At 58.5% G+C, this 26,860-nt stretch overlaps 1 protein-coding gene across 1 annotated transcript; it reads left to right on the top strand.

Annotated features, from left to right (window-relative positions):
- Positions 1-26,452, top strand: EEIG1 (estrogen-induced osteoclastogenesis regulator 1). The gene is made up of 11 exons (XM_004593536.2): positions 1-287; positions 17,401-17,521; positions 18,326-18,355; positions 19,914-20,030; positions 22,351-22,397; positions 22,528-22,679; positions 24,233-24,337; positions 24,422-24,617; positions 24,911-25,032; positions 25,128-25,197; positions 26,206-26,452. Exons 1-11 carry the CDS (start codon positions 142-144, stop codon positions 26,249-26,251), a joined length of 1,152 nt encoding a protein of 383 aa, XP_004593593.1. The 5' UTR covers positions 1-141; the 3' UTR covers positions 26,252-26,452.
- Positions 26,453-26,860: the final 408 nt, after the last annotated feature.

A 26,860-nucleotide genomic window follows, 5' to 3' on the forward strand; every position in this document is an offset into this window, starting at 1 on the left:
CGCCGCCTCCGCCAGCATCTGGGCGGGCTCCGGCGCTGGTCTTTTGAGGAGGGGTTGTGGAGTAGGGACAGGAATCCTGGGGATTTTTGGGGTCCCCTCTGGTTTGGCCTTCGCGGCGCTTCTGTCTCAGGGAACTCGCTCATGGCTTTCTTGATGAAGAAGAAAAAATTCAAATTCCAAACCACTTTCACCCTGGAGGAGTTGACCGCAGTCCCCTTCGTGAACGGGGTTCTTTTCTGCAAGATCCGGCTGCTGGATGGCGGGGATTTTGTCAGCTTGTCGTCAAGGTAGGAACTGGGGCTGTGGCACCTGCATGTGGGAGTTGGGGATGGGGGGATGCAAAGGGCGGTGAGTGAGATCTGTACACTTGTGGAAGCGCCCCTGGAGGGTGGGCAGGAGGGAGAGGGGGTGGGGGTGGGCATTAGGTGTGTCTGGGGCAGGTTTGCACAGGGCAAGACTGGGCCTGAGCAGGCTGGCGGGGTGCCAGGCACGGGCTGCAGGTGACGTGCAGCAGGTGGGCTGTATGGTGGGGGGTTCTTGCAGCCTCCTCCTAGGAGTTTTGCAGCCGGCACCCCCTGAGACCTGAAGCCCAGTGGGATTTGTACCTCAGGAGTGACTAAGGGAGGAGCAACCCCGGCCACCATGCAGTCCTGGTGGCATCTTGGGCATAGGCCAGCCACAGGTTCCCAGCACTTTGCAGGTCCCTCTGGGCACTGGCTCCCTGGCCAGGTTGGCAGGAGGTGGCTGTAGTTTGGACCTTCCAGTTCCCCTGCCGGTCTTGGGGCTGGAGCGAGACTGCTTTGCATTGCAAATGCCCGTGGGCACATCTTGAAGCTGCTGCCTTCTCTGCAGGAAGCCTGGCAAAGTAGAGTTTAGTGTTCATGCCCATCCTGACAGGTTGAGCTGCCCAGCTTACAGCAGAAGGCAGCTGATACCCAGGCTGTCCCCTCACAGCCTGGGCCCACCTGGGGCTCCACAGGGTCCAGAGAGAGAATGGAGTGCAGCAGATGGATGGGTCCTCATCCTGGCCCTACCCCTTCCTGGTTCTGGGCAGTGGGCCTGTTGCAGCTGTGACCAGCAGAGAGCTGAGAAGTTTTGGCAGCCAGCACACAGTGCTGGGTCTCTGGCCTGGGGGTCTCTATGGTGCTTCCCGACCCAAGGGTCACTGTTGGCTTCTCAGGCCTCCAGCCTGCCCTCCTTAGCTGGAGCCGCCACGATCGTGCCAGATAGAGGCATAGGTGGCAGGTGGGGAAACTGAGGCCACAAGAAAGGAATTGGCTTGCTAGGGACTTGGCTGCAGACGGTCATCCTCTGAGCTGGACAAACGCGGTGGCTGAATGCAGAGGCAGAGTGTGGAAGGGAGAGAAGTCAGGCCTCTCTGGTACAGTCAGGAACAGCACTGGCCCTAGTTTCTGCTTATCTGAGGAATTTGCACTGGGTCTGCCCTCTACAGTGGGAGGAAGGGAGGGTGGCCTGGGACCACCTTCGTGGGACAGGATGCTGTGCTCTGAGCCCTGGCTGGCCTTGGATGAGCTCCCTAACCTCTCCATTTCCAAGCAGGGGAGGAGGTGCAGGTGCGATTGTTAGTCCCATTTCACAGAGGCACACCCTGAGGCTCTGAGAGGGGCTGGCCAGCCCAAGATTCCAACTCAGGAAGTGCTTTCAGCTGTGCCTCTGTAACTCATGTGCCTCTCCTGTGAAATGGGCTGGCCGCAGCCATCCCCAGGCTCCAAGGGGAATGCATTACTGTGGGCAGAGGGTTCCAGATCCCCAGCTCCTCCCAGGTCTTGGGAGAGTTAGCAGGGGGTCTCTGGGTGGACCAGGAATGGGGATAGAGTCCTGAACCCCACCAGGGACTTGATAGCTGAGATCCTGCTCTTCCAGGCAGGCTCCTGAGCCTCTGCCACCTGTCAGTCTTTCCATTGCCCCGCCCTCTCATCTGGCAAAGTCTGGAATGTTCTGGATCTTAGTGCCCCAGGTCTGAATTTCACCTCTGTTTTCCCATCTTCCCTCCTGGCAAGGAGCCTTGAATTCCTGAAATCCCCTGAGGCCAGACAGCTTTCCCTGAATGCAGGCTGAGGGACTGAGGACAGGGAGAAACTGGCTTTGGCTGCCTCAAGGCTGAGCACTTAGTGGGCATTGGGCACCTGCTGGCTAGAGGGAAAAGTCAGTGGAGTCAGACTTGAGGGGGGCTGTGCTTTGGCTTTCATTCCGAGATGGGGGATTCTGAATTCCTACGCCCATCCTGGTCTGTGGCCTATAGGCCTCAGACCCCTTCACTCCAGACAGGTAGCCCAGGCTGCATCGTTTGCACGTTGGGGTAGGGTCTAGGTTGTCTGGCCCTGATTGGATCTTGGACCTGGATCTAGATCAGCAGCCTGTTCCCCCACAGCTCACAGAGATCCCTCAGGTGGCCCCGAGACCTGGTGAGGGCAGCCTGGGCTGTGTCAGTGAGGCGGGCCCAGCTCCACTGCTGTGTAGCTCCCGCCCTCCTGGCTTGAGTGTTTCCCTGGGTGTTGGGTGCCATGGCAACAGCTCGGTACACAGCTCTGCCTGACCCAGTTTGAGCAGGTAGAACAGGTGGTACGTCTGGCTGCTCCTAGGCCTTATCTATCTGAGGCCACCTGACAGACGGTCACCCTCACGGTCACCATCACCAGCACCCATGCTGTGTGCCAGGCCTCATGTCTCGCAGATGGCATGTCTGTTAATCCTCTCGGCCAGCCAGAGGCCAGGAGGTGACACTGCACACCAGAGGTCACCTGGGTGGTGACCGCCAACAGGGACACTGCTGCTGTGGTGGTGACTTAAAGCCCCAGTGGGTGCTGACCTGTGTGCGTGCCAGCTCAGCCCGTGCAGCCTCCTGCTGAGCTGAGAGCGTGCTCCCCTGCAGATCGGGACAGATTGGCCTGTGTCCTTCACTGGGGTGTGGTACAACTGTGATTTGACTGTGGGCAGCCCCAGCTCGACAGCCCTGTCTGGTGTGGGAGACAGTGGGCTAGAAGCAGACCACAAGGGGTGTGTGTGTGTGTGTGTGTGTGTGTATGTGTAGGGGAAGAGAGGTAAAGGCCCTGTCGTCGATTGGGAACCGGGCACAGGCTGGCACTGGAGGACACTGAGCGTTTGCCAAGGTCTCCACCCCAGAGGTCTCCCTGGCAGACACATGCAAATAGCATCTGGGTCCCAGGAGGCTGTGGAGGTCCTAGCCAAGTCTGGCGAGTTCAGAAACAGTGAGCCAGGCACAGGCTTACAGCCCTGAGCCAACTTGTCCGAGGTGACCCACAGGCACGAAGAATCCCAAACATCCCTGGAGGGCCTTGCTCCCAGCTGGCACTGGTCCTCTGGGCTGCCCCATGCACGTGGCTGGCAGTGCCAGGGTCGAGGAGCACAGGGGAGGCACAGACTTACGTCACAGCAGGTGCTTGCTGAGGGAGAGAAGCTGGGAGCTTCTCTGGCCAGCGGATGGGGAAATGGAGGCCTGAAGCAGAGATTTGCTAGGGCTGCTCCACGGGAAGAGCTAGTGACACAACTGGGCACACTCTAGTCCTGCCCCACCCTCTTGGCTCCTTGGCCTCAGTACTGCTACATACACAGAGGAGGCAGGCTGGCCCCATAGGGCTCTGTCCTTGGCCCCAGGTCACTTGAGGAGCAGGCTGACTTGGAGAGGATGTTACTTGTGCTGTCTTCCTTGACAGCTTTTGTTTTTAGGTTAACTTCTTTATTGGAAAGGCAGAGCACTAGAGAGGGAGACAGAGATCTTCCATCCACTGGGTAGTTTCTGTGACTTGCTGCAGCAGGCTAGGTTTGGGCCTGAACCAGGAAACTCCAGTTGGGTCTCTTAAGTGAGTGGCAGGGGTTCTGACATGGCAGTTACCATACACTGCTTTCCCAGGTGTATTATCAGGGAGCTGGACCAATCTAGTACCCCAGTATGGGATGCCAGTATCACAGGTGGCAGCTTAACGCACTGGGCTACCACGCTGGCCCTAGCTTAGAGTCCTCAGTTGGTTCTCAATTTTTTTTTTTCTCTTTTAAATTGGAAAGGCAGATTTAAAGAGAGAAGGAGACACAGAGAAAGATCTTCCATCTGCTGCCTCACTTTCCCAGAGGGCCACAGTGGCTGGAGCTGAGCCAATCCGAAGCCAGGAACCTCTTCTGAGTATCCCACATGGATACAGGGTCCCAAGGGCCACCCTTCACTGCTTTCCCAGGCCACAAGCAGGGAGCTGGATAGGAAGTGGAACAGCCAGGACACAAACCAGCATCCATATAGAATGCAGGCATTTGAAGTGAAGGATTAGCTCATTGAGCCACAGCACTGGCCCTACTTAGCGGTAGTTTTTAATCTGGGCAGCTCTGTTGGGAGAGCCACTCATGACACAGGCTCTTCCATGCACACAGCCTGGTGCCGATCTAGAATGGAGGCCAGAGAGGGATATTTGGGATTCTTTGAGCAGGAAGGAGGCCTGGGATGGGTCAGCTCTGCAGCTGGAGGCCCTGTGCCCAGACCCGCTCCCTGGGGAGGCAGGCCAGCTTGGGTCTTCCCTTGCACACCCTGCGTGCTTGGCTGATGCTCCGCTCCCAGGCCTGGCCCCGCCTCCTTGGAAAAGGCTGTGGAATGCCACTTGAATCCACAGTCCCATGAAGCCTGCTTGCCGCCAGCCCCTCTTGGTGTGGTGGGGAGGGAAAGCAGATGGGGCTGAACATGTGGTTGTGTTCCTCAGGGCTGTGGGGAGCAAGGAAGGCGTGGAGGTACAGGGGGACCTCCAAGATGAACAGGATATCCACTGTGCCTTCCACTCTGGGTGCCTAGAGCACCAGGGAGGGAGGAGGGGCTGGGAGGTCCATGTCCCTGTTCTGCTGCTGTATGGCACCCTAGGCCTGCAGAGGTGAGTGGGACCAGATCGCCCACTCCCAGGGATCTCCCAGTTTGGGCACTGTGTGTTGGTGGGCATCCTGGATGCTGCAGAGCCACAGGTGCCTGCCCAGGCTGGGCAGCGCTGCCTTGTGGGGGGGTCCCATCATCACAACAGGTACAGCTTCCCCAAGGGAGTGAAGCCTTGAAGGCCCAGAGCCTTGCCCTAGGAGGTTGGAGAGAACCTTTAGCATTGAGGCCCCTGGTCCATGTGAGGGGTCAGAGCGTGAGGCGGGCCGGGAAGAGGTATAGACCATGAGGTTTCCCCACCAGGACTGTGGTGCTTTGGTGCCTGTACAGTGAGGAGCAGCTGAGGTTGGCTGGGTGGGCAGTACAGAGGGAGAGGATCTGGCAGGCTGGGGAGAGGGGTCAGCAGACCGAGTGGGCAGGAGGGCGTCTTTGACCTGGAGGCCTAGCCCCGCACTAAGCGCTTAGGAGATGCTGAAGGGAGACATCCAGCCCAGGTGCACCGTGTGGCCAGGGTGTGGCCAAGGTTTTTGTTGATCTGACACTTCTCCATTAGCCTTGGGCTGAATGGAATTTTAGCTCCGGGGAGTCCACAGCCACCTCCTGGTGTGTGCTGCTTGCTTCCTCGAACTTCTCCTGGCCCCTGGCATGCCCTGGGATGCCTCAAGTGCTCTGCCACTTAGAGTTTGCGTAGTCCAGCCTGGTCCCCGGGGCCCTGTGTGTTGGCTTTCCGTGTATAGGCACCAGGGGCTGAGCTGTCCATGGCAAGAAGTCTTGCTGGCAGGCCTCAGAGGCCAGCCTGGCAGCGAGGCTATGGCACCAGGCCAGCTGCTGGTGGCCTTGGGGAAGCCTGAATCTGCCCAGTCTGTGCCGGGCCTTGGGCTTCTTTCTGGGTCCTGCCTTGGCTGCCAGCTGGCCATGCCACTGGCAGGTACCACTCTGCCACGTGCCTGGCTGCCTGATGGCTGCTTCAACTTAAAATGATTAACTATGGGACACCAAAGTCTGTCTCCTGGAGGTTGTTCCCCACCTGGTGCTGTGCTGACAGCCTCCGAGGCCAGCTACATGCCTGTGGGCTCTGCTTGTCTTGGGGGTTAGGGGATGGCCAAGGGACCCTGAAAGACGTTGAACCCTGCTGGTTAGTACCAGGAAGTCCTCACCATTGTTCTAAGGCCCTGCCTAGCTGTCGGAATGACTGCTGGCCAGTCTACTTATGGGCCTCAGGGGCCTAGGGACTCACCATGGAGTCTGATGGGGCTATGTAGTGATACAGTTTTTGCTTACCTACTAGTAGGAACAGGGGGCAGGGTGGGAGTGTGTGGTGCCTGAGACCTGCGGCAAACAGTACACGCCTCCTCACCTCACCAAGTCTTGGTTGAGAGGGGCACAGATGCCAGATGTGCTTAGCAAGATTCCTGGAAGCAACCAGGGTGGAGAGTAGGGGTAGTTCTCCTTGGCATGCATCTTGCCTGGCAGGTGCTTTGGCTTGTGGGGACACTCCAGACCTGACCTCAGATGTGCTTTGGGATTTGTCAGCTACCCTGTGGCCGGTGGGTTCCCTGTGAGGTCCGACGGCTGGAGGTGGGCTTCGTAGGGCTTGTCTGGCGTGTCTTTCAAGGGCTCTGCTATAGACCCTCGGTTCTGAGCCTCTCTGGGCACTGTGACCCGGCTCTGCCCGTCCCTCCACAGGGAATGGCCAGCCTGTGGCCCCTACGGTTGCTTCATTTCCAGGTGGGGAAGAAGGATTGCTGAGTGGGGACTTTCTCTCTGTTTGGTTTCTGCCCTGCTGGTCCCCCACCACCACCCCAGGGTGGGGGACGTTCCGTGTGTCCTGTCTCACTGCTCACTACCTGTGTGTTGGCCAGGGACATGGCCCATGCCTCATCGTCGCCGCCTGTGAAACGGGCTGCTGTTGCCTGCCTGGTGGGGCTCTCGGGAGGACATGGTAAGAGCCATTGGGTAATGCGTGTGCTATGGCCAGCTCAGCTCCTGACACAGAGTGTACACACTGTAAGACACAAACTGTCCTTGCGTTCCTGGGCTGAGTCAAGGCCGTGGGCCGGATGGTGAGCTCACTCACCTCTGGGGGCCAGGACATGGGGTGCTGCCAGGAGGTGGGCTTCCCTGTTCCAGGCTGTACGCTCTGCCCAGCATGAGGAGCCAATGACGGGCATACCTGCCCCCGAGCTCCGTGTCCCCAGGGGGCTCAGCCTGCCCTGCAGTGGTCAGGGGCTGAGAGGAGAGCCAGAGAGCTCTCACGTGTGGAGGAGAGGGGATGGAGGGGCCTCTGCTTGGCCAGCTTAGAGTCCTGCTGTAACCAGCAGGGGACAGCTCCTCTCAGAGGGTGAGGGCACCAGCTGGCAAACTGCTGGCCGACAACGTGTAGGAGCTAGCCAGTATCCCCTTGGTGGGTAGGGGGCTTTGTCGCTCCTGGCCTTTGTCACGGCCGTCGCTGCCCCACCCCCTCTGGTCTCAGGGCCTCTGCTCCCTTCCCCTCCTCCACCTTCTCAGCCCAAGAGCCGTTTCTTTCAGGAAGCCTTCTGGGGGCTCCTTTGGCCTTGTCAGTCCATAGGTCTCTCCTGGCCAGGAGTGGCCCCACTGCATCCCATGTTCCAGGCCCGGGGCTTCCTGCTGTGGGTCGGTGTTGCCTGAGGCCTGGGAATCTTCTTCCCTGGCTTAGACCCAGCATGGGTGTGGGTGCTGGACTGTGTGGTGGCCACTGCCAGCTGCAGGGCCTGACCCCTCCCCACCCTGTGCCGGAGGTGTCAGCCCGTGTCAGGAGCAGCCATACTGGGCAGCTGGGTGCCCACATGGACTCAGAGACTGTGAGAGAGGGGGAATTGGGGGCCCTGAAGGCTTGGCAGTACTCCTGCAGGGGACAGGAGTGCTTAAAGGAAGGTGGAGGCTGGGGCTCAGTTCTGTGACAGTGGCTGGAGGTCTTGGTCTTGCAGTCTCCTTCTCTGTAAAATGGGGTTCCCACAAGGGCTGGAGGATGGGCAGCTGGGCCCAGAAGCTGAAAACACAGAGGAGCTTTGCAGCCTGGTGCTTGGGAGCACAGAAGTCTGAGTCCTCTTCACCACCAGGTGCTCTCACCACTTCCTCCGCAGGCGGCGGGGTGACATATCTGCAGCTCCTGCTCAGGCTGGACTCCCTGTCCCAGTCACCCTGTGAAGACATATTGGCTATCTTCTGTATGGGGTGCTTGGGCTGGGTTTTTAGGATTCAGTCCTTCCCCCAAAGGGCCCCCTGATGTTGGGACAGACCCAGGAGCCCAGTGGCGCTATTTTGACAGGTGATGAGGAAGTGACATGAAACTTACTGGGAGGGAAGAGGAGGGGCTAAGGTCAGCCCAAGACAGAGTGTGGCAAGGAGCCTGAGAGCCGCAGAGAGGGACTTGGCCTGTGGGGGTGCGCATGTCAGATCTGTGTTTTAGAACCAGCAAAGCAGCCATGGGTGGTCTGCTGAGGCCCCAGGTTGCAGGACAGAGCAGGTGGCTATCTCCCTAAATGGTGGCTCCCCTTCCCCCATCCTCACAGAATGTTTCAGAGCTGAATTTGACATGGGTGTGCAGTGGAGGGCACAAACTAGCCCCAATACTTGGTACTCACCAGGCCCTGCCATGCAGATATCCTTTGTGTCCAGGCAAACAGGGCAAGGCTGTCCTGGGCAGGCAGAGGGTCGCGTTTGCTCCTTGGTGGTTGGCTGCATGGCTGTGTTCTCTCCAGAATGCTGTGCACCTTGGGTGGTGCTGGACAAGCTCGCTGCAAGTCCTGGAGTACTGCTGTGGGTGCCTGAGGATCCCCAAGGAGGCCTGGGGTCTTGTCTTGGGAATTTCTGCTGAGTGAGCTGGAAGTACCCTGGCCCTGGGAACTCACTCTGGATTCCAAAACCAGAGTTCCTCCTGGTAGCTGCCCGGTCTCTCTGACTAGCGGTTTCCTGTCTGCCTCTTGCAGCCTCTGGGCTGTGGGTTTGGCAGTTTGGAGGGTGGGAGTGTAGGTGGGCTCCTGAGGCTATGTGACCACAGATCTCACCCTGCCTTGCCTTCCTTATCTGTGAAATGGGGTCATAAGTTCCCCTGGTGTTTGAATGAAACGGGTGTGTGCTGATTAGGTGCCTGTCAGCCCCCAGAATGGAGTAGGAGCTGGTAAGCTGTTGGTGGTGTGAGTCCAGGGCTGTGACAAGAGGGACCTGAGGTGGGACTGAAAGGAAAGGGGCTTATCCCTCCCTTTCTCCCCTGACCTGTTTCCCTTCTTGGTGCCCAGCTTTGTCCACTAGGCTAACATTTGTTGAGTGGAGCCATGCCATGCCCCAACTTGAGACCCATCAGGCACATGGAGAGAATTATAGAACATGGCTGCAGGGAGTGTGTGGGAGAAGTGGGGCTTCACCACTCAGCCAGTGCTGGCCCAGAACCCCCTCTCTGGGGGTGGTCTTTGGCTAATGTGCCCTGTGCCAGTACCAAGAGCATGCCTGACACTGGGCAGCAACATCTTCTGGGGGCAGGAGGAGGGTGGCAACTGAAGCAAAATCTCCCCCCTTGCAGCCAGGCTAGGGTGAGGATGGTCATGCTCAGTGAAGTCATGTGGAACAAGTGGATGTCTCAGCATCAGGCCATGAGTCTGCAGAGATTTAAGTGTCGTGGGAGGAGGTGGAGACCAGGAGCCCTGTTGCCTGTGATTTGAATCGGGGGGGCTATGAGGAGAAGTGCCTATGACTGAGAAAGTCAGGGCTTACCCTGTGGATCAGTAGGCACACTGGGTAGGCGGGTGCCGTGATGGTGGTGAGCCCTGGGTCCTGCATAGAATGAGGCCCAGCCACAGCCAGGGCACCCTGTCTCTGAAGAAGCCAGAGGCTGATATGGGAGCTAGATGTGAGGGACACTTAGTCTTTGGGACAGGGACAGCAGTAAGAAGAGGCTGTGCCTCCAGCTGCCCCTTTTCTGGAAATGGGCGCCTTGCCCAATTTTAACCAGACCTACCAAAGGCCCAGGCCCCAGTGTGTTGCAGAGGCCTTGGCATTGGCATGGATAGGGGGCTGAGGGTAGGAGTCCAGGGGAAGAGGCATCCCCGGGACTTGAGTCCAGCCATTTGTCGAACTGGGCCCTGGACAGGGATCCTCCTTCCTCTTCCTTCCTCCTTGGGTGAATAAACCAGCACTCAGGCATGAGTCAGCCAGGAGAGGCCCGGATGTGCCTGGACTATCTGCCAGCCCACCTCCCTGGATGTCACAGCCAGGTTCAAGGTCTGGTCCCTGGTCCTGGATCTTGGGAGGGGCAAGGAGACCTGGGGCAGGGGACTTTGCAGGCCCAGCCTCTTGCTGGGCCACCCCAAGCCCCACTCCACATACTCATTTCTGAGGGTCAAGTCCCTGGCGGCCTTTTGGCATGAGTGCCAGGCGCTGTAACAATTCTGGGAGACAGGGACAGGGTGGTGATGGAATGATCCCTGAGTCTCCAGTGGGGAGCAGAGTCTGGCCTTGAACCCCACTCTCTGCCTCCCCTTGCTGCATGAGCAGGCCTGCTGGGAGCCTGCTGGCTGCAGGAGGGGAAGTCCCCTGAGCGGAGCTGCCCCGCAGCTCTGTTTTGCTGGTCGCGGGTCCTGAGAGAGGAAGTTGCTGCCGCTGACCCAGCCTGACGCCCACGATGTCTTCTTATTTATGTTCCTGGGCCCCCAGCCTGGCACAGGGGCCTAGCCCTGGGCCTCAATTTTCCTTGCCTGTGACATGGCTGATGGTGGGCAGTATCTGGGGTTGGACTGTGTGTGACGGGGGTCAAGTGGGAAGCACTTGTAGGTGGGAGGCCAACCTTGGGGGTGTCAAAGACAGAGTCTGCTTATTGGAGAGCATTTTCCCACTTGTCCTGCACCCCTGGATTGACATTAACATGGTTGGTTCCTGACAGCAGCAAATCTTGCTGAGTTTGGTCTTACGCGCTGACCAGGGGCTGTCACTGTTGGCACAAGCCTGCCTTCACAGTACCCCGGCTGTGATGTTGGACCTGGCCATGAAGCATCAGTCACAAACCTGAGTCCAGGGTCCCTGGCACATGGTGCACAAATGCCATGATCGCCCAAGAACTGGTGGCTCTGTCACCCTGGCAAATTTCCAAGGGATCCTGCAGGGTGGGCCTGGCAGTAAGACCATCGTGACCTGCACCATGTCTGGCCAAGCACAGTTCCCTGATCTGAGAAATGGAAACAGGAAGTGAATGCTTTGGGAATGCTTGGCACATGAAAGTGTGCCCAGGAAACAGGAGCCAGATGTGGCCATGCTCCCTGGCATGGTTGGTGTGTGGATTTGGATGAGCACTTGGTTCAAGCCTGCAGTCGCTACATGCTTGCCTGGCCGTGAGAATGAGAGGGCCCCTTGCTCTCAGCTGACAGTCACATCCTCTGGCTTGTGCCTGGGCAGTAGCTTGAGCTACCTCTGGGTGCAGAATGCAGAGCAGGGCGGCTGTCTACCTGTGTCTGAAGACAGGAGTGCTGACACCTGCCTATTGTGTGTGTTTGTTTTATTGAAGGGCAGCTTCAAGAGGTCATGCCCAGCTGCCCTGCCAGTGCCCCGGCCACTCTTAGGCCCTCACTGCAGGGAGGTGGAGAAGGCTGCCGGTGACTGTTCAGAAAGCTCCAGCATCAGGCACCCCGGGGCCTTGGCTTTTAGGAGTTTCTTGCTGCCTTGTAGTAGGGGGAGGGGTGGACCTGCCACGACTGGAAGGAGCAGGCGCTTGCCCTGTCCACGGCCAGCCCTGAACTTCTGGCTGGCTGAGCTAGATGCTGCTGGCCTGCCACGCTGGCTCTTCCGCCCGAGCCCCTAGCTGGCCCCTCCCCAGGCGGCTGCACTTTCCTCTCTTCGGGGAAACGCTGGCAGATGTTGTTGATTTAAATAGTTTCCTTATTAGACTCTCACTCTCTGGCCCCAGCTGTTTCTTCGGCCAGGAACCTTGATTGCCTCACTATTCGCTGCACCAAGGAGCCCAACCAAGGCTCTAGGAGAGCCCACCGTCCAGGAGCTGGTGTGATCAAGGAGTGGCAGGCTGGATGGCAGGGAGGGGGCCTTCGACTGTGGAGCATGTGGTATCACAGCTGGGCCAGCACTTGGCCAGCTGTGACCTCCCAGCCACTTGCATTGGAACCACCTGTTTCCTTACAGGACTGTCCTTTTAAGGCCTGCATGGAAGTTCTCAGCCTCTGATGCACTGCACATCTGTAGACCATTTGGGTCACCAGTATCTGGGGTCGCAGTGCTGGCAGAATGCAGCGGCATAGCTCACCCCTCCCCTCCACGGGAAACCCTGTAGTCAGTCTACAGTTCTGGTGCAGCCTTGGTGCGTAACAAGCCTTGGCTCACGAGGCCAAATGTCTGTTGCCTGCAGGATAAGATCTCTGGGCTGGGCACGCTGTGATTGGGCAAACAGAGCTGGAAAGGGGAAAGCCATGGCCACCCTGAGGCTTTTCCCACGGCCCTGACTGGGCTAGGCTGTCTCCCTGGTCCCCAGGGTTCCCTTGACTTTCTGTTCCTGTGATGACCATGCTGTCATCCTGTGTGCCCATGCCTTAGCTCTGGTTCTGGCGAGAGGGTCTGGATCTGCTAGAAACCAGCAGCCTGTAGCCCGGAAGTGACTCCCACGGCACTGTCCCTGTCATCTGAGTGGTGGAGGCCCAGGGCTGCCAAGATAGCTGCATTTGTTGGGTAGTGCCACTGACACATGCTATGTCCTTGGGGTGGGAGGTGGTAGTGAGCTGACCTCAGAAAACCATGGGGGCCACATTTGCTGCAAGTCCCAGATTTTGCTGTCCCAGAGGCCAGGGACAGTGCCTTCGAAGACTGCTCAGTTGCTGGGAGCCCGCTAGGCATTGTCCCCTTTATCCAGGATGGCTACTCTACCAAGGGCTGAAGCTCCAGGGTCAGCACACACCCCTTGGTTCTGGGGCCTTATCTCCCCTGGTTCTTGGTTCCCCTGGACCTCTGATTCTTCACCTGGAAACCCCAACAGAGGGTGCAGGTGGGATGGAGTTACCATGCACCTGAGTCCCAAGGAGTGGAAGGCATTTACACTTCTGAGTGGTTGAGGATGAACACAAGAGCAGGCCCTGGGTGAGACCCTGCACTAGTTCTGGGAAGACTGGGGTGACAAATAGAGGACATGTGGTCCCTGTATGCCTGGGACCCTGAGGGTGGTCAGCTGCCCTCCTGGGTCGCCTGAGACTCACTGAGGACAGGCGCTAGGATGCTATAGCTACACTATGGGTGGGCAGGTAGCCCTCCATGCTCCCTCAGCCTGATTCTGCTCCTGAGTCCCCCCTCCCCTCAATCTCCAGCTTCTCATCCTTTCTTGGAGACCATCGCCTTCCCTCTGAGTTCTCCCCCTATGTGACTTCACTCACTGCCCAGGACACACTCCTTGAGGCTCTGGCTGTGAGATCACTGCCCCTCGACCAGGTCCAGAATCTGCTCTGTTCAGTGCCCAAGCTCCCCAGGAGATGCCCACCCATGATGGGTGACCCCTCCAGGACTTTGGCCACACTGCGCCTTGCCCTGAGCTGGTGCCCACAGTCTCTGGGTCCATCCTAACAGCCCCTGTCCCTGTGTCCCCTCATCATTGGCAGCTGTCTAAGGGAGGTCCTGTCACTGGGCTGGCCTTGCTGTGGTGGGGAGAGCCCTGGGGGAGTGTGGTGGGAAGAGGACCTATTTCTAAGGCTGTCCCAAAATAAACTCCTCGTTTGGTGACAGCCACCCACCGAGGTTGCGGTGGGTCTAGGGCCTGCCCCACCTCACTGGCTTCACACATCTAATTGTACATCTTGAAGCTAAAAATGGAACCCAGGCCCTGTAATTACCTGTCCCCAGCCACAGGGAGCCAGGGGAGCACGCCCTGAAACTCCAGGCTGGGGAGGAGGGGACATCATGCTCTGTTGTGGCGGTGCCCACTCCTGCCAGCAGCCCCACATCTTGCACGATGACCTGCCTTGGCAGTGCCCGGGGAGGCCGTGGGCTGGAGTTTTGAGTCAGGAATACATCCTGGTAGCCAGCCATCTAGCTGAACTGCACTCCTTGTCTGCTTCAGTCTTATACAAACAGCTCTCAGCCATCCCCTGTATCCAAACCACGCCTGGCCTCTGGTCACCCCAGTCCACAGAGCCTGGCTTCTCTCCATCTTTGACCATGCCAAGGTCTTGAGCTGGGATGGCCTCTGCTCCTCTCTCCCCAGATGGCCACCTCCAGGACTCACAGGACAGTTCATTCTCTTTAGGCCAACTTTTCAAAAATTCAGTTGATGCTTGCAGTTCGGAAAAAGAAACAACACAATGTTTCCTCCCCCACTTGTTTGTTGTCCCCTCCCCTGTCTGCGGAAGCCTGACTGAGTGAAGGGACCCTCATTTGCAGAGTGGCATGGGTACCTCCCGTACCCTTTGTGTTCCTGGACACTCACGTCTGCCCCTGCACCCATATTTAGTTTCAGTAAGAGTGGAGTCCTGTTGGAGAGCCTTGCCTGCAGCTTTCCCACCCTGTGAGCAGAGCCTGCCCTCCTGTCCCTTTGATGCAGTTGGGCAGCTCCTGGTTGCACGTGTGGGTGGTTCTCACTTTTGCTCAGCCATCAGCAATGCTACTATGGCCACTTGTACACGTGCATAGTCAGAGCCTCTACATAGCCCCAAGCCCACCTGCCTGCCACCTTCCCCCTCCCCATTCTGTGACCCAGCTCCCTCCCTGTGTGTGTTCTGTGGGGAAGGGGTGGGGAAGGGGTGATGCTATGCCTCCCCCATAGGATCAGCAGTGCTTGTGAGCCTTGTCCTGGTCTGGGAAGTAGCCGTGCTGGTATTTGTTTGGCCCTGGGTGGGCCAGGGCGAGGCAGCTGCTGTGTCCTGTGGGAGTGGTGACAAGGAGCAGGTGATTGTCCAGAGCCCTCTGGGAACCGGAAGTGCCCTGTTCACCTTCCCCAGAGGGAGGGAACCCCGCCCGTCACCTGAGCCAGTCAGGGCTCCACACTGCTGTCCCTGGCCTGACGTGGCAGGGAGGACAAGAACCACAAGCAGGCAGCATTCCCACAGCCGACTCAAAGGGGAAGGGAGAAAGGCCGTAGTGCTGGATCAGCTTTCATTCCCAGACTACGATCCTAATCCCCTGGGTGTTCCAACACGCCCCAGAACACCGAGCTTCCTCCCCAGCTCTCCAGCAGCTGCTGCCAGCTCCGGGAGGAGGTGGGGAGACCAGGGGCCTGGGAGGTCCTTATAGGTATCCCACCCTGTTTTCTCCTGGGAAGCGTCTCTGTGCTCTTTGCACCTTTTGTCTGCAGCCCCCGTGGCCACTTGTGGCTTCTGCCTGTCACTGTCTATGGGGACAAGGCAAGAATCACTCTCTGAGTGAGACCCAGCACCTCCCCTTTGGCTGCTGAGGTCTGGGAGGGCTCAGCCCCTACTCCTCACCCACCTCACCCTCTGCTGTTTGTCCACTTGCCAAGCATGTTTCTGCCCCCGGCCCTTTGTGCTTGCTGTCCATTCACCCGGCAGCTCTTAGCCAGGCAGATGGCACTGCCTGAGCGGCCATCCCATCCACCACCTCTGCAGTGGCCACCACCTTTTCCTCTGCCCGGCACTCCCTGCTGTTCGTTCCCCATCTTTGTGTTTGTAAGTCACACATGCCACACCTCACCCAAGGGAGGCGCTCAGGCCAGTGGTTTCCCAGTCTGTTTACAGAGCAACCATCACCAGTCTACTTTCAGAACCTTTCATTACCCCAGGAAGAAGTCCTGTGCCCATTTGCCATCGTTCCCTGTGTGTCCCCAGCTGCCCCACCCACTGGTATCCAGGGCTCAGCTTGGAAAAGGAATCATAACAGCACCTTGAATTTGGCTGCTGGCCTCTCTGGCTTAGCACAGTGTCTTCAAGGTTAACTCCCGTTGTCACAGCTGTTCCTGCCTGACTTGTTGGGATACTGTTTGCTTGTGTGGCTAGACAAGTCACACCTCTGGTCAGTGCTTGGGCTGTTGTTGTGGATAACACTGAGGTGAACGTGTATACAAGCTCTGGCGTTGGGCCCCTTTGGTTTCCTCTGGGAGTGGAGTTGCTTAGTCACGTGACAGCTGTACCAGGTGTTTTGCAAGCAGACTTGGCTAGGGGCCTCGAGTACACAGCTGGCCCCACCTGCCTGACTCTCCTGGACCCCTGGCCTGTGTGAGTTGAGATACTAGCAGAGGGCTCTGCCTCGGAGTCAGACAGTCCTGGCTTCCTGCCTGCATTTTCAATCCCTTGGAACATGATCTGATGTGTGTATGTGGACGGGGGTAGGAGGGCTTTTTTGGGGTACCTCTGCCCTGGTCTGTATCGGGGGCTGCCTATAGCTTACCTTTAGAGGCTGTTGTGAGGAACAAACAGGCAGATGTTTTGACGCTACTTGGCCATGGTCCTCTGACTCTGATCTCCCACCTTCAACCCCAATAAGGCAATTAACCCACGTTTCCCAGTCACCCCAGGCTAGAGACATCACTTCCTGAGCTGTCCACTTTACTGTCCGGTTAGACTGGGCTGCAGGTGATGCCTCCAGCACAGGCCCTGCCTGGCAGGCCCTGGGGGGCTTCTCTCTGCTGATGCCGCACCCGATCCCACCTGACCCCTCCCCACCCCAGCTGCTGGGAGAGGCTTATATGAGCCTCTCTCACCCATCCCAGGGCATGGTGCACCTTTTTGGTTAAAACAGTACCTGCCTTTTCCTCTTGGTTGTGCTCCCATGCCCAGGAGGAACTTGAGGGCACTACAAGGCCAGACCCCCAGGGAAGCCAGTGCAGACTGCTGCAGCTCAGACCTGTTCTGCCCCTTGCTGGGACTCGTGGCCCCCAGAGCCCTGGTTTTCCTCAGTGGTGGGAACCAAGTACTCCCTTCAGAAAGCTCTGGCCTGATTGCCTGGCTCTGCCACGTGGGGCAGGGGCGCTTACTGCTAGCTTCTGTGAGCCTCTTGAACAGCTCACAGGCCTGTGGGCCCAGAAAACCTGGCTGCTGGAACCTGTGGGGGTGTGAGTCTGGCCAGATCCTGCTGGTCTCCAGGATGCCGTCTGTCTGGAAAGCAGCACGTGAGCGGCAGCTGTTACTGTTGTCACAGGTGTGGGAAGGGGCTCTGCCATCGTGCTGGGTTCTGGGCCAGCCTGGCTGTTGCCCGACTGGGCAAGGCTGGGAAGTGAGGCTGCCCCGTCTTTCCATCTGCACAGTGGATAAAGAGTTAAGCAGCTTGGGAAGATGTAAATGGGTCACCAAGGTCACAGAGGCATGGGGGTACTGCACTGGGCACAGAGGTCAGGGGACCCCTGGGATGGACCACTACCCTGAGCCAACTGCTCGCATGTCTGCTGTCTCTCAGTAGGTTTTAAACAACTACACCTGTGTGTTCCAGGAGAAGGCAGTCCCTTCATGTCACAGAGTGTCATGGGAGAGTCTCTCTTTTCTGACTCCCACAGACAGGGTCCCCACCCTGCCCCTCCCATGGTAGCCGTGCACTGACCACATGGTGTCCCTATGTCCTCTGGCCCGCAGGGAAGAGGTGCAGGAGAACTGTGTCCGGTGGCGGAAGAGGTTCACCTTTGTGTGTAAGATGAGTGCCAACCCGGCCACTGGCCTGCTGGACCCCTGCGTCTGCCGAGTGTCCGTGCGCAAGGTGAGCCAGGGCAGGTGTGGGCTGTGTCCTGGGACATGGGGAGGGGTGTGCCCTTTACTATTTGAAAAGGAGAGACAGCTCTCCTATCTACTGGTTCAGTCCCAGTTGGCTGCAGTGACCTGAGCTTGGGTAGTCCAAAGCCAGGAGCCAGGAGCTGGGAGCTTCCTCCAGATTTCCCATGAGGGTTCAGGGTCCCTAGCATTTGGGCTGCTCTCTGCTGCCTTCCCAGGCACATTAGCAGGGAGCTGGATCAGAAGCAGAGTAGCAGGCCCGACATGGTAGCCTAACGGCTAACGTCCTCGCCTTGAACGCACCAGGATTCCATATAGGTGCTGGTTCTAATCCTGGCAGCCCTGCTTTCCATCCAGCTCCCTGCTTGTGGCCTGGGAAAGCAGTTGAGGACTGCCCAAAGCTTTGGGATCCTGCACCCAAGTGGGAGAACCGGAAGAGCTCCTGGCTCCTGGCTTCAGATTGGCCCAGCTCCAGCCGTTGCAGCTGCTTGGGGAGTGAATCATCGAATGGAAGACCTTCCTCTCTGGCTCTTCTCGATATATCTGCCTTTCCAATAAAAAAATAAATAAATACATACATTTTTAAAAAGTAAGAGTAGCTGGGATTCGAACCAGTGGTTATAGGGGATGCTGGTGTCACTGGCAGTGGCTTAACCTGTGCTGCCATGCCAGTCCCTCTGCCCCTTTTCTTGCCCTCCTTCCCTGGCATTCAGATTCGGTGGGATATGGGGGTCCTGAGAAGCTTACTGGATTCCCTGGTCACACTTTTGCTTATGTCTCCCTCCCCGTGTAGGAGCTGAAAGGCGGGAAAGCTTATTCCAAGGTAAGGGAGACTGTGAAAGGGAGGGGTGGTGGCATGGGATGGCCCAAGACAGGCAGGAGAGAAGCTTCCGGAAGCTACTTGTAGCTTCCTCTGTCTCATGCAGACAACTTTTTCAGACACACGGACACATGGGTTCTGCAGCATGGGCTTCCCCCACCTATCTTGAGGACACCCTTTGTGTGGGCACAGGTTGCCCTGTGTCCCTTGAGTAACCAGTGACAGCCAACTCAAACAGGCCCACGATGGGAAGTGTGGTTGTCAGGTTTGTGTGGTACCCACAGACATGATGTGGCCAGCACGGTAGGACCTTTTCCCTGGGCGAGAGCTCAGGGGAAGAGGCGAGAATGGTGCCGGCCTTGAGGAAGCCTGCGCTGCCCCTCCCAACTGTACTGTGACAGGAGGACGGGGGTGGGGCAGCAGCAGGAAGGGGAGAGGAAATGCCGCGCCTCACCTCCGCCTCTGACCTGCTGCGTGGACGGCCAGCGGATGGCCGGTGGGAAGTGCTGCCGCAGGCAGTGCCCTTCCCAGTGACCCCATCCTGGGTGCTGGGGCATGGGCTGGGCTGTGCCCTCTGCCCTGGGCCTGCTGGAAGCACAGGGCAGGTTGCTGGCCCCAGGCTGTGGAGCTTCCTTCCTGGTGATGTGGGCAAAGGCAGCAGCTGACTAGGAAGGGAGCTGCCTGCAAACATCTTCACCTCCAGCTGACACTGACAGGCACCTGACCATGCCCCCTGCCCCTCTGCTCTGCACCAGACCCCCTACCCCACCCCACCCGCCGCAAGCTTAGTGGCATCTTACAGAGGAGGAAATGAGGCCCAGGGAAGTGGCCGGACATGGCTGGGTTTTGATCCCAATTCTGCCACTTCCCCTCCCTGGACCTAGCTTCCCCACCTGAAAAATGGGGGGGCCCTGCCTTGGTGAGTCAGTGGCAGGGTTGGGGTCTGAGCCCTGTTGCCTGATTCTGGAGTGAGACTTGGTAGACGTCCCTGCTTGCTTAGGTTGTCCCCCATGACCCACACCTAGCACTCCACCTCTGCCTCAGTCTCCCCTCTGAGCTGGGCAGGTTGTGCTTTATCTGAGGGGCCCCTGTAGTTTATGTGTCTCGCTGCACGTTCCTGCACATGCCTCCCTGGATGTGGGGTCAGGAGCAGCCCCAGGCCCCACCAGCGGCTGGCCCTACAGCATGTGCTTACCGACCCCCTTCCGTGGGGTGTCCTTTCTGCCCTGCCCGCCATCAGGTTCCCACAGGCTTTCCCTCCTCCTGCCTGCTCCACAGCACGGCCTTGTTTCCCAGGGAACAATGTGTCTGTGTCACCGACAACAATGTCCTTTCATCTCAGGCGTGCTGGCCCCGGTGCACACTGGGACACGGCACAAAGGCTGCTTTGTGCGCCTCAGGGATATGAGCTCCTGGCTTTGCCACATCGCGACCCAGGGCCTCCATTCCTGCCCCCCTCCCCCGTTGCATAACCCAGCTCCCTCGTTGGAGCTGAGGGGCAGGCCCAGGGGCTCTGCCAAGTTAACCCTTCTGGTGCACCTGCCTGCCTTTCCTCTCCCAGCTGGGCTTTGCTGACCTGAACCTGGCCGAGTTCGCAGGCTCAGGCTCCACGGTGCGCTGCTGCCTGCTGGAGGGCTACGATACCAAGAACACACGCCAGGACAACTCCATCCTCAAGGTACCCACTGGCTCCTCACCCCACCCCCCAGAGTGTGTGGGAAATAGATTTTCACCTAATGGGCAGCGAAAGATGCCAGGAAAGTGTGGGCCCAGAGACCAGGACACAGCAGATGGCAGCCTGGGCAGGCTTCGGTTTCCCCACCTCTGGTCAGGGGAGGGTGTGCCGGTCCATCTGGCTTTAGATGCACTTTCTTTGGAGTTGCATGGTGCAGAATGCTCACAGCTCTCACCCTGTGACCGCAGCAGCCCCGTGGGGGTGTGGTATCTGTTCTTGGCCCCAGTTTTGCATAGGAGGGAGATGGTACACAGGATACAGCCATGGCCTGGGAGTCACCTGACCCCCAAGCCACTGGACTCTGTGGCCTGGCCTCACCTGACACAGGTAGCCCGGCTCCTGGCAGGGTAGCACTGAGTGGAAGAACCTGTCCTCCCCAACTCGTGTCTGCGTGGGCAACCATGTGATGCCTCGGGGCAGACCCATCCTGGCTGGCCACGTTTGGGTTTCCGGTGGCTGCAGCAGCTCTCGCTCCCCAGGTAGTGGCCTCTCTGGGCTCCTGAGAGCGACATGTCTGGGTGTCCGCAGCCGGTACACCTCACTTCTTGTGTCCTGCACCGGTCTCCTGACAGGCGAAAACAAGCTATGTTGATATGGCCTCTGGGAGCATAGCCTGTGTTAGGGCAGTGGACCCAGGCAGATGGGGGCAGGGGCTCTTGGCCTCCACAGCCCTCCCAGAGACCTGGGGGCACCAGAAAAGCCCAGGTGATGGCATGGAGCGACAGGGCATTTCCGCTACCCATGGTCCCGTGTACTGTCAGCTGGGCTGGACCCAAGGGCCAGTGGGTCAGAGAGTGCTGCGTTCAAGACCAGCTCCCCCATATCCTGTCCCCAAGGTCTTGGGCAGTTGCTTCCCCTCCAGGAGTCTCAGTTCCCTTGTTTACAGCATGGGGCTGTCGCTTTGCAGACTGCTGTCAAGGCCAAAGCCAACACTGTAGAAAAAGCTTCAATCTGGGCTACTCCACTCAGCTCTGCTTCCAGTACAGCTGCCTGCCAATGGCCTGGGAAGGCAGTGGGAGATGGCCCCAGTGCTAAAGCCCCTGCACCCATGTGGGATACCCAAATGGAGCTCTAAGCTACAGGCCACAGCCTGGTGTGTGGCCATTTAGGAAGTGAACCAGCAGATGAAATAATTCTCTCTCTCTTCTCTGTAACTCGGCCTTTCAAATAAATCTTTGAAAACAAAACAAGAAGTGAAAAAACAAAACTCTCCACCATTGGAGCCTTGTTGGTATCCAGGAAGACCCTGGGTTTTTAGCACCTCCTCCCCACATGGGCCTCCTGTACCTGTGTCTCCATTGCAGCCCAGGTTTGGGCACCCAGGCCTTGCTGTGTTTATGCCATTGCCAAAGTTTGTTCAAGGGGATGTTAAATCCTTGATGGTTTCCTGCTTTCATTACATCAAGCTTGCACCAGCCCCTGCCAGCAGTATTAACCTCTGAGTGGTCACTGCCCACCATGGGGAACCCTCCCTCGAGCTGGGTGCTGGCGATGGGCCCAGGTATGCAGCCTGGGCACTCAGGGAGCCCACAGTCTACTTACAGCAGTCCATTTATTTGTTTGAAGGGTTGAGTTTACAGAGAAAGGGGGAAAGACACACAGAGATCTTCCCTCCACCGGTTCACTCCTACAACAGCCAGAACTGGCTGATCTAAAGCCAGGAGCCAGGTGCTTCTTCCAGGTCTCCCACCAAGGACTTGGGTCGTCTGCTGCTTCCTCAGATGTATTAGCAGGCAGCTGGAACAGGAACTGGTACCCCAATGGGATGCTGGCATTGCAGGCAGCAGCTTTAACCCATTATGCCACAACACTGGTCATCCCTTCCTTTTAAAAAAGACTAATTGATTTGAAGAGGGAGTTGGAGACTTTCTATCTCCTAGTTCACTCAACAGATGGTTGTAACAGCCAGGGCTGGGCCAGGCTAAGGCCAGGAGCCAGAAACTCCATCTTGGCTTTCTACATGAGTGGCAGGGGCCCACACCTTCTGCTGCCCTCCTAGGCATGTCAGCAGGAAGCTGGATAGAAAGCTAGAACTGGCACTTCTATATGGGATGCCAGCATCTCAAGTGAAGGCTTAACCTAATATACCGTGTCAGACCCTTACTGCTGATTCTTGCTGTGCCGGTGGGTTTGATTCCATCCACCACAGGGTACTCAGTGAAGTCAAGTGGCCCCATGGGGGTCCCTCAGTCAGGGAGCAGCCTGCATCTGGGCTGGGTGTGGGTGGCTGTAATAGCTGATTGTCCACGCGCCCCCCCCCCAGGTCACCATTGGCATGTTCCTGCTCTCTGGAGACCCCTGCTTCAAGACGTGAGTGCTCCTGGGCTGCAGGATGGGGTGGGGACACAGGGACCCTCTCTTCTCCCAGGCCCGTGGCTTCCCTGTCTTTTCCTGGTTCCTGGGGTGGGACACCCCAGTGACACCTGTGTATCCTGCTAAGGCCACCGTCCACTGCCAAGTCCATCTCCATCCCGGGCCAGGACTCCTCCTTGCAGCTGACGTGTAAGGGTGGCGGGACCAGCACTGGAGGCAGCAGCAACTCTCTGACTGGGTCCCGGCCCCCTAAGGCACGACCCACCATCCTTAGCTCAGGTACTGTTCCCTGCTTTCTCTGCTGTGGTGTGCCCAGGTCCTGGGGGAGATGCCTGCTGAGGGAGGGGTGGTGGTAGGCGATGGCATGCCTCAGTCGATGCAGTCTGCACACCCTGCGTGCGTGCCCATGGTCACAGCAGCTGCCTGCACCGACTCACACGGCATCCCTGTCTGCTGGACTCTGCAGTCTAGCCAGGGACTCAGGCATTAGAACACCAGTAAAGCGTGTGCACGTCCTACAGACCTGGCGGGAGCTGGGGAGCAGGGTCAGAGAGGCTCCTTGGAGGAAGAGGTGTTTGAGATGTCATCCGGCATTATGTGCCCCCCCAGGCCATCTGGGAGCTTTGCTTTTCCATTGACTGTGTGTCCTTGTCCCCGCCTGGGTTGTCCTCTATCAGGTGAATTACTTCCGGGTTGGCTGTAGGGATGAGCTAAGCAATGTGTGGGCCTGCCTGCACAGCAGAAGCATGCACTGTGGACATTAACGTGAATGCTTTGCAAGAAGGAAGGAGCCAGGATTCCCAAGGGAGACGTGTGGGTGGACTGAGTACCAACAGCAGGGAATCCTGGGATGCTCTGTATTTCTTGGGCTCCCAGCCTGCATCCAGTGCTGTGCAGGGTGAAGCAAGGGTCCGGAGCTGAGAGCTGTGGCCTCACACCCTATTCCCCTCTGGCAGCTCCTAGCTGAAGGGCAAACTGCCTGTGCTTATCAGTGAGCAAGTTAGCACACCTGGCCCTCATGCTTTCCATGAGGGGTTGAGAGGTCAGGGCCTGGGGTAGCTTGTCAGAGAAGTCTGCACTCTCAGGCCTGAGGGCCTGTAGACCTAGAACAAAAGCTGGGCTTCTCCAACTCCTTGCCTGCCTTGGCGCTGGGCCCCAGTGCGCTGTCCACCTACAGGGGAGACCAGACCACCAGGCCCAGCTGGGCCTGGGAAACACGCTTGCCCTTCCCCCTCCGTGGCAGAGACCCTGTTTTGCTGGGGCTTAGGGCAAACTTGGGGCACTCACCTCTGGTGAGAGAGTGTGCATTTGTCTTTCCTATGTTGGCCGTGGGTGCTCAGTGAAGCCCTGCCTGGATCCTACTACTTCCCTTGCACCTTCCTGGGAAAGTTGGCCTTAAAAGTCACAGTTGTGGGCAACTTGGGGCAGAGCCACCGGCCTCCCCCTGCCCACTGCCTGATCGCTGGCAGTGCCAAGCCAAGCTGCTCCAGCCTCAGGCCCTCTCCTTTTCCCTCCTTCCTTCTGGAAAGCCTTGGCAAACTGCCTCCCTGCCACGCGTCCTGCAGGTCTTGGCATTAAGGCCAGTTTGGAGAAGCACTGCCCACTCCTGGCTGGGCTGGCCTCTGCTGGGCTCTGCTCACAGCTCTGCAGCCGGCCATGGGCGGCCATGGCCTGCTGTTTGCTAGGCCTCCTTCCTCTCCACTCATCTGTGGCCAGTCCCCCCCCCAGCTGCGGAGGAAGTGACTCTGGGTTCAGAGGCTTGGGGAGGAGGGACATCATGAAGGACTTACGGGGTCCCCTTCCACCACCAATAACCCTGCTCTGCCCCCCAGGGCTGCCAGAGGAGCCGGAGCAGAACCTGTCCAGCCCTGAGGAGGTGTTCCACTCTGGCCACTCCCGCAACTCCAGCTATGCCAGCCAGCAGTCTAGGACCTCAGGTGAACAGCTGCCCAGTCCTGCTTTGCCACAGCCCCCACCCCAGGGTGCCTGTCACCTTGACCCCTAGCTATCCCCGCCCCCAGGCTGCAGCACGGAGCACTCACGCTCCTCCAGTCTTTCGGACCTGACACACCGCCGCAACACATCCACCAGCAGCAGTGCCTCAGGTGGCCTCAGCATGACCGTGGAGGGCCCCGAGGGCAGTGAGCGGGAACACCGGCCCTCCGAGAAGCCACCACGGCCACCGCGGCCCCTGCACCTGTCAGACCGCTCGTTCCGGTGAGGCCCATGTGCTCCCTGGCCCCAGGACCCCTTGCCATGGTTCTCTGACCCCCGAGGCTGGTTGAGTGATTGGAGGGCCAGGCAGGGTACAGCTTCCTGTGGCTGCTGACTGGCAGCCACGTGTGTGTACGGTCTGGGGGCCCTGCATGCTGTGTGGCCTTAAGCTATTAGCTTAACCCCTTTGCATTCCAGTCACCTGGGGCGCACGTAGGGGTGTGCTGGGGCTCGCTCTCTCTGCCCTCCTGCTCCTGCGCTGCCTCCGCCCTGACTGCCCTGACCCACCCCTCTAGGCGGAAGAAGGACTCGGTAGAGAGCCATCCAACCTGGGTGGATGACACACGCATTGACGCCGACACCATTGTGGAGAAGATCATGCAGAGCCAGGACTTCACCGACGGCAGCAACACAGAGGGTGAGTGGCCTGTGCTGTCAGTCTGGGGGCGTGGCCACCTGTATGTGCCTCCCCTGCGCTAAGCCTTGTCTTCCTCCTCTCCCGCATCCCCACAGACAGCAACCTCCGGCTGTTCGTGAGCCGTGACGGCTCCACCACGTTGAGTGGTATCCAGCTAGCCAACAGGTAAGGAATGCAGGTTGGGGCTGCGGGTGTGCAGGGGATAGGTGCCACCAGGCCTCAGTTTTCCTATCTGTAGTAGTGTGGATGACAGCCACCTTCCCTGGAAACCTGGGACAGTACAAGCCTCAGAAGGCCAGGATCCTGGGTTACTTGGGAATGCACCCGGCAAGGGACCTAATGCCAGCAGGGCGTTTCTACTGTCCTTGTCCTAGGTGGCTCATAGGTGACTGAGTGCCACCCACACCCCAGGCACTGAGGTGGGGGCGGGGTGTGACTGTCAACAGCTGAGGGCATGCCAGGGTCAAGCTTTGACTAGGTTGCTACTGTGGACAGCCTTCCTACAAGCTTCATCCACAGTGTGCTGGCTGCACCTGGCACGCCACATCCTTGTCTCACTGAGTGAGCGAGCAAGCACGTGCCCTGGGCCCAGGGCTGTGCTGAAGATTTCTTCCTGTGTGTGCCTGTGCGCCAGGTGGGGAGGTGCTAGCTTAAGCTGCAAGCTGTTGGACAGCCCTGGTGTGTTGCTCTGCTGACCCCTGCTGGTCGAGGTCCAAAAATGCATCCATCAGCCCCCAACTGGTCTGGTGGACTGCCTGCCCGCTGTGCGGTTCACAAAAAAATGAAGAAGTTTGTGAATTTCCCTCTCTAGCTCACTGTGAAACAAAGAATTCAAGGCTCAGGAGAGGGAAGAAGCAAGCTGAATAACAACCAGGTTATAGCAGACTGCACATAGAGCCCCAGGACAGGCCCGTGCAGCCTCGGCAGGGGGCAAGACTGGCAGCTTCCCACTTGTTCACTGCCCTCCAAGGCTGGTGGGGCTGGGCACAGTCTTTCCCTGCTGGAGCCCCCGCGAGGATGGAAGCAGACCCCTGGGTGTGAGTCACGGTGCTAGCTCCCCATCCTCACACCCCAGTCCTTGCCTTCAGGTCCCTAAACCACAGATTTAGTCCCTCTGTGAAAGGCCTGCCGGGCCTGGGGCACTCAGGGACCCAGTTGACCTGTCTTCCACAGGGTTTCCTCCGGGGTCTACGAGCCGGTGGTGATCGAAAGCCACTGAAGAGCCGGCGTCTGGGCTGAAGAAGGTTACAGAGCCGCACTGTTCCGTGAGGGACCACGTGCAGAAGTCAGCCTCCCGTGGATTCGCACCTACGCCTGCCTGTGCCCAAGTTGTCATTCCATCGTCCTCCCCGTCCTCACTGGGACCCCCTGGCCTGGCCAGGCCCCAGACACCACTGTGAATATCCTCCTCCGAACCACTAGAGCCCACGCTGCAGGGGGAACTTTCCCTGGGCTGGGCAGCTCCAGGAGCTGTGGGGATGCCTGTGGCCAGAGTGCTCTCGCCTGGATCCCCACTCACTCCAGGAGTCCCAGCCTTGGCTACAGCCGGGCAGGGCCCTGGAGAGGCCAGTCCACCATCCATCCCTGTAACCCTCTGATGGCTCAGTGCTTCACTGTCCCTGCCTTGTGTCCTGGAGGTCCTGCTGGCGGCCACCTCCCGAGAACCAAGATCAGACCCCAGCCACACTCCGGATTGTAGCCCCCTGCCTCCCTCCCACGAATGTCTTTCTGCTGCCCTCGCAGCCTGCACTTTGCACGTGCTTGTCCCAGCACAGCCCCACTTCCCTCACCGATCCCCTGAGCCCCAGGCTCTGCCTGCTGTGCAGCC

The sequence above is a fragment of the Ochotona princeps genome, chromosome 14 (assembly GCF_030435755.1).
Source record: "Ochotona princeps isolate mOchPri1 chromosome 14, mOchPri1.hap1, whole genome shotgun sequence".
Classification (NCBI taxonomy): Eukaryota; Metazoa; Chordata; class Mammalia; order Lagomorpha; family Ochotonidae; genus Ochotona; species Ochotona princeps.

Bases quoted from the DNA above. Each gene is read 5' to 3' on its own strand.
- EEIG1 (XM_004593536.2), top strand. From the start codon at position 142: ATGGCTTTCTTGATGAAGAAGAAAAAATTCAAATTCCAAACCACTTTC. The intron at 20,031-22,350 runs GTACCCACTGGC...CCCCCCCCCCAG, and splicing joins AGGACAACTCCATCCTCAAG to GTCACCATTGGCATGTTCCT. The intron at 24,618-24,910 runs GTGAGGCCCATG...CCACCCCTCTAG, and splicing joins CTGTCAGACCGCTCGTTCCG to GCGGAAGAAGGACTCGGTAG.